The sequence below is a fragment of the Ptychodera flava genome, chromosome 21 (assembly GCF_041260155.1).
Source record: "Ptychodera flava strain L36383 chromosome 21, AS_Pfla_20210202, whole genome shotgun sequence".
Taxonomy (NCBI): Eukaryota; Metazoa; Hemichordata; class Enteropneusta; family Ptychoderidae; genus Ptychodera; species Ptychodera flava.
The window spans coordinates 15851234-15863732 of record NC_091948.1 but is presented as its reverse complement, the minus strand read 5'-3'; the positions used below and the strand labels follow the sequence as shown (position 1 = coordinate 15863732).

Sequence of the window (12499 nt, the reverse complement as noted above, 5' to 3'; positions counted from 1 at the left end):
CTTTCCAGATAAACTGTAACTTTGAATTGAAAGTTTGAAAGTCAAAATTATCTTTTTGATTTCAATGTCCAATTTCAGGATTTGATATTTCGTGGCAAGGAATCTAGGAATATCTATAAGGAATCCGATGGTGTCCAGAAATTCATGAGAGTAATTGATTTGTGTCTTGATTCTCCCACTGATACGGATGAAGCCACCCGCCCTCCCATCTCAAAGCCAACCTTGGAGGCTGATGTGATTGAGATCAGTGACAGCGAGACAGACAGTGCAGATAGTGTGATAGTTGAAAGTCCTGCTGCAGAAAGCGTGGCGATTGAAAATCCTGCCACAGCGTGGTGCGTTGAAAATGGTGTTCTAGTTCTCAAAGCAGCTGAAGAGATTCCCAATACAGCAGTCACTCAGCAACACAACGAAACCGTTAACCAGCATCATGAGGCTGGGTCCAGTCAGTTCCCACTTCGTACTAGTGAGAACGTCTATACTGTGGGAGATCTTCTCTTGCCTTCAGTGGCGTATCCAGGCCCTCAACCATCGATTACATGCACTTGGTCTGTAGCAACAACTCCTAATCAGCTTGATGGCAGTGCACATTCTTCTCAGAATGCAAACTCTGGTAGCAGTACCGCTACTGTACAAAACTGGATCTCCAATCTTCCGGGCCAAAACAGAATTTTGCTTGCATCCACATCTTCAACCGGCTCCAAAAGTGGTGATGTGAGGTTTGGTAAATCCGGTGATAAAGGTAACCATCAGAATTACGTGAATGTAACTGAGTCAGAAGCGAACGACAGCAACAGCAGAGACAGCGGTATCAGTAGTGATAATGGTAAGTCGGATTCATGTAGTATCCTATTGCAGTGTGAGTCAGACTACAATATGTGAACAGTCAGGTTGAACAACACATACACATGTCAAAGATGTTTATTACCATTGTACCTGCTACTTTACTGCTGTTTTGGGTTTTTGCACAACTTGATGCAAACACTCTAACTCCTCAGAATACTCAAGGTTTCTCACACAAGGGGGTAATGTCCCCCTCTCCTTGAAAGTTTAGGGAAAGCCATAGTAAATGAGGCAAATTAAATTTGGCAAATTATTCTTTCAAGGTATCAACACATTAAGGTTAAAGTGTAGATTGAGTATTAAAGCCCCACTAGCTGTAACTCTTGAAATTTGTTGACCTCAAAATATCTTCCTATTCTCTCCTGGTTTTCTCTGAATTCTACCCTCTGAAGGGATATAGGCTTTTACTGCATTAGGAAACCATTCCTTTGTGAAACATTTGACAAGTAAATTCAAATTTTAACCGTCATTTTGATTTCCCGCCATTTTCAAAAATTGATAACATTACAAAGGAAACAGAACATACAAAGTCATTTGAAAACATTCACCCCTATGCATTACATTGGACCACTCTATGCAGTTCATGTGAAGATTTCAATGCAGATATGCACAGTACCAACGGTTTTGCTTTTCCGCATTGGGCTGCGATTTTTGGGCAAACATTTAATCAGTGTAATCTTTATCTTGTTAAACATTGCACAGACAGCCCCAGCGGGTAGTTAATAATGAGTGTACATACACACACCTAAACTAGTACATTCTCGTGAACTTATGTTAGTTTGAAAGTAAAATCATAAAAAAAGCTAAAAGATACAGCCAGCGGGGCTTTAAATGAAAAACAATCTTGTGTTTCTCTTCTTGTCTATGTAAGAAACATTTATACCAGTATACATGTATATCAATATACTAGAATCTCACACTGATCATTCACACTTTATTCATATACGTTCAGACACAGTTTTGTAATATAGAGGCAAAGTCTGTGATGTTATCATGGGCACTGATTATAGATCATGGTGTGGAATACTATATCAATGCTCTGTATCATCAATATTTCAAGATCTCATCATTGGGGGTGACACGGCGCGGTGTTTGTGAGTATTTTGAGGGGGATTTAAATCAGATAATGGGGGATTGCTTAATCGCATGTTCTGGAGAAAACTCTGCAGTAACTGGCATGTCTTGGAACAGACTCAGTATTTTTCACTTCCGTAGCCAAATATGATTTGTTATCAGACGATATTGCATACTTCAAGAATTACTTTTGTTTTCGTTTTAGCATATAGCCGTACTGAAGCAAAGAGGAAGGCAAAGAAACAAAAAGAATCGGACAGAGGGAGGAAGATGCCTAAAATAAAAGATGCAAAGATACTACACAAAGGTGGCATCAAAGAAAGCATTGAAGTCACAAAGTCTGCCAAGTTTAAACAGATAAAATGCAAATATTGCTTTGCAAAGTTCCCTTCCAAGATGACCTTAAAGTTGCATCTACAAGTCGTCCACCCTAAAAAAGTTATGAAATTCTCTCGACCGTTTCCCGGCTCAAGAACTTTGATCACAAGTAAAAAGCCTGGAGCAATTTACACCTGCGTCGTGTGCCAGAGGTATTTCAGTGGTATTAATGGATACAAAACACACATGCGTTTGGTCCACTCTAACAGAAATCTCTTTTATTGTGAGATGTGCAACAAACTTGGGTTTGTACGCAAGTATGATCTTTTGTTGCACAGGAAAAGCCAACATGCCAAGCGACCATACAGAAAATCACGGAAGTCGACGCGGGAGACGGAATATGACACTAGCAGTGAAAATAGTGAAAATGAATTCAGCAGTGAATTTAATTCCGATGTGGACAGCCATGAAGATCAGCAAAGCGATGGTGTTTCAGATCCCCCTGTCAACCTGATACGGTGTAAGACAAAGAAGAAAAAGAAGAAGAAGAAGAAGAGGAGGAGGAAGGAAAGAAAAAGTGATTGCACAGAGATGAAAATTGAAGATACTAAGCCATCCACTTGTAAAAGTGCAGCGGATGAATTAAATCCAAAGAAGCGATTCAAACTACCAAAATCTTGTTACAATTTATCTATCAATAATTTATTCCCTGCCGTGTCTCTGACAAAGATAAAGATGAAAAGAAACAAGGTGTTCAAAGTCAAGGGTGAAAATGACAAAGTTATCAAAGAAACCGCAAAAATAGGAGAACAGAGCAGTAGTTCTCGCAGTGGTGTAGACGATGCAACAGGAGGGGAGGACCCATGGTATAAAACGAGAATCAAACAAGAAGCTGGTCTTGATGTGTACCAGGGAATGTTTACATGTCCATACTGCAACATCATCTTTCCAGACACTGCTATGTATATGACGCACCGTAACCTGCATTGCCATGACAACCCGTTCAAATGTCGTCTGTGTCTCGTCCAGTGTAGTGACAAGTACGACTTCCAAAAACACAGATGCGAAAACAAGCACGTAAAAAATTAACACATTCAGGTCAGTGACCTCTCTCTAACACAGCAATTTAACCAAGTGTATTTTAATAAGGTTTGGGAGAAGAACTAGGTATGTGAGGAGAGATGCAGTTTGATATTGATATTGATAATTAGAGGTTATTACCCAACATTGCCTATTGCTGTGTCATATCAGCATGTGAGTGTCATTTGTGGTACGTCTGACACTACGTCAGACACTCGACTTCATCTCATGTCTTAAGCAGCACAAATAGCGCTCATGCTGATACGACGCAAGGAACTGGCGATATTTGGTAATAACCAATTTTACTCATGCCCAGAATTTTACAAATGATGGGAAAAATCTGAAAGTTTTATGCTCATATTCCACTTTATGCATAAATATGGAAATATGAATGAGATAAAACACTGAAATATTCCTTGACTCAAATACCAAATATTCCTTCAGCGTAATTCTCATGTAATTTGGAGATGATTTCAGGTGTACATGTCGTCTTTCAGTATGGAATTCGACTAACCAAATATGAAATACTGAAATATCAATAAACTGTAAGTCTCACATGATTTGAAGATGTATAGATTGGTTTAGATGTATTTGTTCTTTTTGAAAAGCTTTAGATCGAAACTTTTAGAAGTTTTGTATATTGAAGGGTTTTTAGCATATTTGTCGGTTGTCGATAGTTTTTGACAGCGAAGGACAAAATGTTTGATAAAGCAAAGTTGATAAGTCACTCCAGATATCCTTTGCAGTGTTCCTATCTCCTGAAGAACACAGCGAGGAACAGGCTGATTGTTTGCAGTGTCTTCAGCTTCTTCCTAAATTTGTTATCTACCCTAATTCTCCCGCCGCTTCCCTTGCTCTGTGGACGGAACTACATACAGTCCACATACCACGATTTTACTGAGTTGACAAAGAAGACACACGCATGCATTTTGCACAAAAAAACAAAATGTTGCAAATAATATATCTTGTAAATGCCATGTGGGATGTAAACAAAATGAATAACACACAGGGTTATCATTATAATAATTTTATTAAGCAAAATGGGTAAATGTCTTGTTAGTCAAATCAACAAAGTTGCAGAATGTCAGCTGTTATGAGAACGGTTTCCTCCACAGAGCAAGGGAAGTGAAGGAAGATCAAGGGAAGACAACACAGTCAGCAAGCAACTTTACGCATCATCATTGTCCAACAGTAAAAGTTCTTGCTGTGTTCTTTGGGAGATAAGAACACTGCAGTGACTATTGATAGAGACTTTGCTACATCAAACATTTTTTGGTATGCTGTAAATGCTAGATCTTACCGTATAAAAAATGAAGTGTATTCAAGATTTTGTCACTTAGGAAATAACATTATCAAGGTAATGGCTCTAAAAACTTAGAATATTCAAGTACAAGAGTTTCAAGAACTTTAATGATGGTCCCTGCTAATACAGTAGTACAGAGAGTTTTTCATCAGTCGTAAGTGTCAATGGATGTGACATGAACTTGGTCTACTCCACAGTCCCTCCTTTGAATAATTTTATGTTTATGAGAACCGATCTACTCTCATCAGACTTCTGTCAAATTACAGTTTTGCCAGGTTTTTAACATTTTCACCAAACTTTGTTACAGGTATTTTTGTTTTCAGTTGCATGGGTATGGCTTTCTAATGTGCTATGGGGTGAAACCGCTGTGAGATTGTTAGAGAGCCAGTAATGCTAACTTTTGGTGATTTTTTTCACTATTTTTGTTTTAATGTCAGTCATAATTTCTTGTTCTACTCCCCAAAGCATGTTGATATACACAGTATTCAGCTTGTCTGCTCAGCCTGTACATGTGTAGACTGCATTGTTATTGGTGACAGTTGAATTCTTGTTTGGACTAGAATTCAAATATTGTTGTTTTAACATTCTTTTGGGAGTAGCATAAGAACTTGTAATTGGCATATAAAATAAAAATAATAATAAAAAAATCATCAAAAGTTAACATCACTGGCCCTTTAACTATCAGTGTGATACTATGAAATAAGAATGCACAGTTTACCAAAAATTGACAATATTTACACAATTTGTTCAACAGCACAAACACACATGGTTTATTTTTCCATTCAGGTTTTTTTTCTTTCATACATGGACTCAGGACTTGCTTTGAGGCTTTCCTGTCTACCTTGAACCAGGTTTTCCACACAGTCTTTTACAGCTGTTTATCACACATCATACAGATTGCATACAAGCTATTTCAGATGCAGAAAAAAACACAGTTTTGCTACGTTTTGCAATTACTTTATTTATTTATTTCCTTGATTTATTTCTGTAATTCTATGACTCAAGAAGTTCAGATCACCCAATAATTATAAATCAAAAGGACAACTATGAACTTAGGTAAACCAGCTCAACCCGTCACCTCTGCATGGTTTGGCCCAAACGCATTGTTATCAATGGGGCAGACTGGACCTTTTTACCTGGAATCGGAGGTGAACAGGTTAACTGTAAAGAAACTCAGGTTTATTCAGGATACTGCTTGTCTGCATTTTTCCTACCTCTAACACATGTTGTAAAAATTCCAAGTATAGGAATCTTGCAATCTCAGTAAACCATCCATCCTGGAAATGTTTCAGGAATCTTTGAGTACTTCAAATTATGAACAGTGTCATTGTGAATTATCAGTTATGAAACTGATTCAAGTCGTATTTGATTGTTGTCTAGTCACTCAAACAGAGTACGTGTTTAAGGTAGTGTGCGCCTCGAAAGTGATCAACTTTTGCTCAAAGTTTCCTTGTTGAAAATTTTAACCATTCCCTTACAAAATCAAGAATAAAAATCAGGGATCATGGTGAAAAGTTTGTTACCAGAGAAACAAATTATCTTAAGTTTATCGATACCATCTCTGTTTTAACTCTGTAGAGGAAAGTAAAATATTTGATTTATGAAAAACTAAAATTGTGAAAATGTTTCTCACTCAAAGAGCCTTAAAATGAGGCCCCCTCCGAATTGGTAGACCACAACAGTATTGAAAAAAACAGGAGTCTGAATATCTGTCCCTGAGGCGCATTCTACGCGATCTCAAAGAAATAAAAATACAAATTCGGTAAGAACTAAAAACCTTGGAAAAGTTTGTTTTTTATAGCTGTAGAATTTTATCCACAGTAGAATTTTATCCACACTAGGGGAACAGTTAACAAAAGTAAAAACGGAAGGATTGGATGTCTCATTATGCTAGTTGATGTGTTGAAAGTACAACTGGATTTGTTAAACGTCCCATGAGTCAAATGGGCAACATCATATCATGATAAGAAATTATGGAATATTTCATGAATGAACTGCTCAGTGAAATAATACTGGTATCATGTTTTGAAATTTTATAGGTTATTGTTTGGACATCTCATAGTGTATTGCAGTTCATAATTATGCAAAGTCAAGATTAATTTTTGACCTCACACGGTCATCAGTACCTAATTGAGGAATTAACGATCAGTCATATTGACTGAAGTATAACAGTGGAGCTGCGTCAACCACTTGGGTTACTTGCTATATATACATATTCATGTTATGAAATTTGAATGGTAACCATTATGTAGATTCACTGGAAGTTAGATTGAAAGTTCAATCAAGTATTTCGGTAACTTACACTTGACGTCTTTAGTCGTGATTGCAGGTTGGAATTGGCGGAGATGCCAATGTGACTGGATCTTTTAGTCCAATTAGAAGTGTGCTATGTTTAGTCATGTAATTTTTAAGCTGGATGCAGTTATCGTATTTGATGATGTAGATTTTTATTGCATGTATCTCTTTGTATACTGTATCCAAACAGAAATAGATGCCATGTTGTATCTAAATAGTTGTGTACGTTTCTGTACTCTGTGGCCAATAGATGCCATCGTATACATTTGCATACTTTGTATTCAGATAGATGCCATTTTATACATTTCTGTACTTTGTATCCAAATAGATGAACTTTTATACATTTCTGTACTTTATATCCAAATGGATGCCATTATATACATTTAGGTACTTTGTATCCAAATAGATGTCATTGTATGCATTTCCGTACTCTGTATCCAAATAGATGTCACTTTATACATTTATGTTCTGTGTTTCCAAATACAGTACGGTTACCGTAAAAACCTACACAGGGATGCTTCGTGTGTGTATCCGTTTGATGCCTCCTTATCGCAGTGCCAGCAGTTGCAACACAGGGAACCCAGGAATCTGGTTGTTTTGTTGTTATTGTTTGTATTATTGTTTATGTTTATATTAGTCATCAGTTGTTGTTATTGTTGACCAATAAAATTTAACAAACATATCTATTGTGTTGTTGTTGTTGCTGCTTCAAAGGTAATGTAGATGTCATCAGAAACACTGTAAGGACGTTATCTTTATTTGACCCGCTGCAACTCTGTCTCAACGTATTGGGAGAGAGTGTATGTTGGGATGGAGTTGCATTGGGTCAAATAATGATAGTGTCCTTGTAGTGTTTCTTATGTTTGAAACAACAACACAGTAGTTATGTTTGTTGAATTTTATTGGTCCACAACAACAACAACACGACTAATATGAACATAAACAACAATACAAACAACAACAACAACCAGATTTCTGGGTTCCCTGTGGATCAACATCAAAGTGTGTGGACAAACCAATAGGGAAGCACAATATCTTTGCAATTGAAATGTGAAAGACGTGCCAGAAATGTGATATGGTCCTGCACACGTGGCGAATGCTCAGCAGATACAATGCTCATTACCGTATGTGACTTTTGCAACCTTTGCGATATCCGTACTGTAGATACCATGGAATGTATATCTATAGTTCATATCCAAATAGATGCACTTTGATACATTTCTGTACTTTGTATGCCAATAGATTCACTTTTTAGCTCCGCTGCCTATGACGAGGAGCTCATCTTATAGGTGATTATAGTCTATTGTCGTTGTCATCGTCTTCGTTGGCATCTGTGAATGTTTCACATTCCAAGTTTCCTCTCTGAAACCACTTGTCCAATTGTTTTGAAATTTGGTATGTTGGTGCAAGGGGTGACCTTAGTCAGGTTTGTTCAACCCATAGTGAGATTTGTGTATTTATATTTTTGGGCAATTTTTCCTGTTTTTTGTATTTTCATGGGCTGCTTTTTTTTGCTTTTTGAAAAAAATCTTCTCTGAGACCACTTGTCCAATTGGTTTGAAACTTGTTATTGAGGTTCCTACGATTGACCTCAGTAAGGCTTGTTCAATTCATGCTGGAATTGGCGTATTTTTACTTTGGGGGCAATTTTTTCCACTTAAAAAATCTTTTTCTCTGAAACCACTATCAGATTGCTTTGAAAGTTGATGTGAGATTTGTGGGCATGATCTGTACTTATTAGTTTTGTACAAATTGTGAAAAAAATCTGCAAAATTGTTATTTTTTGCTGTTTTCAGCCAAATATTTCCAAAAATCATCTTAGAATCTCTATGTTGGATGCTCTTGTATGCAGGTTTGTAGGGATGAACCAGCTCAGATTCGTTAAAATTATGATAAAACTTGCATACTTATATTTTGCGGTAAGTTTTGCCAGTTTCGGATAAACAAAATGTCTGTACAGTTGAGCTGTGGTAAAATGTTAGTACTTGGGCAAAGAGCACCAGCAGTACCCAAGCTGGCACTGATATACAATGTATGTTAATAGTATGGGTAATAGTCACGGGTTGGACTTTCCCATCCAAACAAAAAATAATGTACAGTATATTCAGAAATTTGCTGCTAATATTCAAATGTGTCCAATGTTCATCAGTGTTCGCTTAATTGACAAACCAGCCACACTTCGTATCTTAATTATCTTAACCCTTTGACTGCCAAAGTCGAATTTTGTTCCCTTTATCATACGAAAACCAGTCCATATTTTCCTAATTTTTGCTAAAATTTTTATCAAAATCTGTAGCCAATGAAATGTGATGTCCATTTGATGTAAAATTCTGAAAAACAATACACAAAAATTCATAAAATTAGTAAACTGTTGCACCAAAATTTTTGGCAGGAAAAATTACAGCCCTCAAAGCCTTAAATATCAAAGCAGAACTATACCGGCCGCTAGGTCACATGTATACATTTCTGTTAGCTAATTTATACTCAGGAAGTGATGCTAGTTTTCTTCAAGATTACTGTCAACCGTACGTTATTTTATCAGTATACAGTAGTTAGTGTGTACTCTCCAAAGATGAAACCAATTTTACTGCTTGGTGTATAAAAGTTTGTCAATGTTTGTATAACATTGCACTTGTTTACACGACACACTTACCGGTATTTTTTCATGTATGCATATTTGAATGTTCACATTGAAGAAGTGCAAATATGTATTTCTGCTTGATTTATGTATTCTTTTATGTAGTTGTTGATTTTTATTGAGCTGATAATGTGATGAGTGAGTTAAACCTTCAATACAACTAGAATTTCTTTTTTAGGTACAGAAATATCATTGCAATCTGGCAATGTTGTACCCATACTTCCTATATCCACAATGTATGAATACAGTTTTACCTACAGGATTCAGCCTATTAACAGAATACATGCAGTTTGTACTTTCACAGTTACATTGATCTCAGTTTCTGAGGATGTGGAGCTTATAAGGCCATTGTCACTGCCAAGAGAAAAATCATGACATGAAAGATTGTAAGCAATGTGTGTATTTGGTACGAGGAATCATCGTGAGCTACCTGGGAAGTCGATGTAGACAGACAGATAGACAGACAGAGGGGGAGAGAGAGTGTGTGTGTTTGTGAGGGGTGTGTGCAAGGCCGCATACTTGAAAACCATGACTTGAATGATGACTACAGTAAAGCATGTCAGTCTGCACATTTTCCTGAAGTTACAAAAGCAAAGTATGTTTGGTTGTAGGGCTTCACCCTTTCAGTGCCAAAGTTAATTTTTAGTTTGTCAACAGTATAAAATATGACCGAGAAATTTTTTTTTCATGTTTTCCAAAATTTTGTTCAAAAACTGCTAATGAAGAGTAATGTAAATTTGGTCCAAAATTATGAAAAAACTGACTGGAATTTTCATAAAATTGGTAAAATGTTGCCGTAGAATTTTGATGGGAAAATTACAACACTCAGAGGGTTAAATTGTTTCAAACATTGTGTTTTTAGCTACTATAGACTATAGTCTATAGAAGCTATTGGGATGGGTATCCGTCCGGTGTCCGTCGTCAGTCTGTATGTATGTATGTATGTATGTATGTCCGTTTGTGAGGCGTCCGTCCACTCAAATATCTTGAGAACCGCAGTACTTACTGATTTGATATTTGTTGTGTAGATGAAAAATATGATTTTGAGAAACTATTTTTTTTAATTTTCTGATATTGTTGAAAATAGGCAAATTAATGCCAAAAAAGGTGTTTTGGGTAAAAAATCTTCTTCACAACCGCTGGTCAGACAGCTTTGTTATTTGGTATACAGGTCCCTAGGGGTAACCCAACTTAGATTTGTTCAAATTTTGATGAAATATGCAAATGTGTATTTTTAAGGAATTTTTTTGTCATTTTTGGTCAAAATTTGACTTACATTGTCTGTAATTCTTGTACTGTATAAACCCTATCAATTCACCCAGAAAAAAATAATTAATATGATTTTAAATAATTGAATTCATTAGGAAATCATCAAAGCCAAAATACTTTTAGTGTAGAATTATCAGAAAGTTCAACTTTTTTGACAGTTCATAGTGAAATGCTTACCATCTTGGAGGATTAAAACATGTAAAGGCAACTTTCCTGAATCCCAACTTTGACATATTCTGAACCGTCATTTATTGTGCCCTGTATGTTATCTAAAAGAAATTGCTCAAAATAGTCAATAGAGGTAGAGATAGAGAAAGTTCTAATTTCCATTTATGGTTGACTTGGTAAGGATAAAATAAAATTACTTTTTGAGGAAAAAAATAGAGTGGTCAATTAAAAGAGTGGTCAAAGTGATAGGGTTTTTATGGTAAAGCTGGGCTGTAAGATTCCTCATGTGCTATTTATAGCAATTATGCAATCTGTGTAAACAGTGCAATGAAAGTTACGTGATTCCTTATAATGCTTTTGATGACCTTGAACTTCTTAAGTTTCAAACATTTGTCTCTTCAGTGTGCTTTCTCTGAGTATGTACAGTCTCAACTTATTCAACAGAACTCACTTACAATGTTAATCAAAGATATCCACCTTCTTCATCAATACATATGTCACAAAGGTTATTCTCTACATAACACAGCAGAGCTCTGTCAACTGTTGAGTTGCTTGTTCTTTCAAAACCGCTGGTCAGACAGCTTTAATATTTGGTTTACAAGTCCCTAGGATGACCTAAGTGAGATAATTTTGTACAGTCAGGAAATACTTAATTTTGTATCCATGTCTATAGTAGCTTCAGGGACTTTGGCCCTATGTTTCAAGTTTTATTCTCAGAGAACTAGTTTTTCTTTGTAGCCACCTCACAAATAGTGATGTAATCTTTACAGTTGACGTCAGGTTTTTAAACGTTTTTCAGGTCAAAACTTTGAATACTTCATTTGAAAAAAGCTGCAAATATCGGCTGTGCAACAAGATACTAAATGTGGAATTACATTTCATTGATGACCTTTTTCTGATCGTAACACTGCTCACTTCAAAAAGCTAAGTCAAGTCTACTTTAGAAACACATTCCCAGTTTTATTCAATTCAGTGCTTAACTCTTGCCAAGTTTAAATTTGAGCACAAGGGTTTGGTTAGAAGTACATGTAGTGTGACAAATGACAAGCCTCCAATCAATATCATCTCTGTGTTCGCATGGGATTTCAATTATACTGTCATTCAGTTGCATATAATAACCAATGCCAGTTTATTCCTATCTTTGTATACACTTCATTCAAGAAGTCTATGATCAGATTTCACTGGTGTTATAGAATGAAAATTTTCCTTTGAATATTGTTTGTATTATACCGATGTATCTGACAAATTGAGACATAGCACGGGTCATGCAAAATGAAAGTACTTATGAACTCAGAACAATCAAAGTTTAATAACAAGAATGGCTTTCACTAAGGCTTTCTCAAAATGCTGAAATGTACTCCTGCAGATCATGAAAATAAAGTTCGTGCATAAATTTTCTGCTATTTTCTAAGAGGAAATGTGTAACAAGACATTCGAAATGTATTTTACTGCCTGATGTACTACCTTTTTGTTCACAAAAGCCAATAAATATATCACGTATACTGCCTGCA

At 36.1% G+C, this 12499-nt stretch overlaps 1 protein-coding gene across 11 annotated transcripts in view; it reads left to right on the top strand.

Annotated features, from left to right (window-relative positions):
• Positions 1-12499, top strand: part of LOC139121537 (zinc finger protein 721-like) — a 26153-nt gene extending 13654 nt beyond the window's left edge. For all 11 annotated transcript variants that reach the window (XM_070686517.1, XM_070686511.1, XM_070686515.1 and 8 more), the window contains exons 5-6: positions 79-826; positions 2123-12499. In XM_070686517.1, the coding sequence (XP_070542618.1) occupies positions 79-826; positions 2123-3324 (1950 nt within the window). In that variant the 3' untranslated portion in view covers positions 3325-12499. The remainder of the gene's footprint in view (positions 1-78; positions 827-2122) is intronic.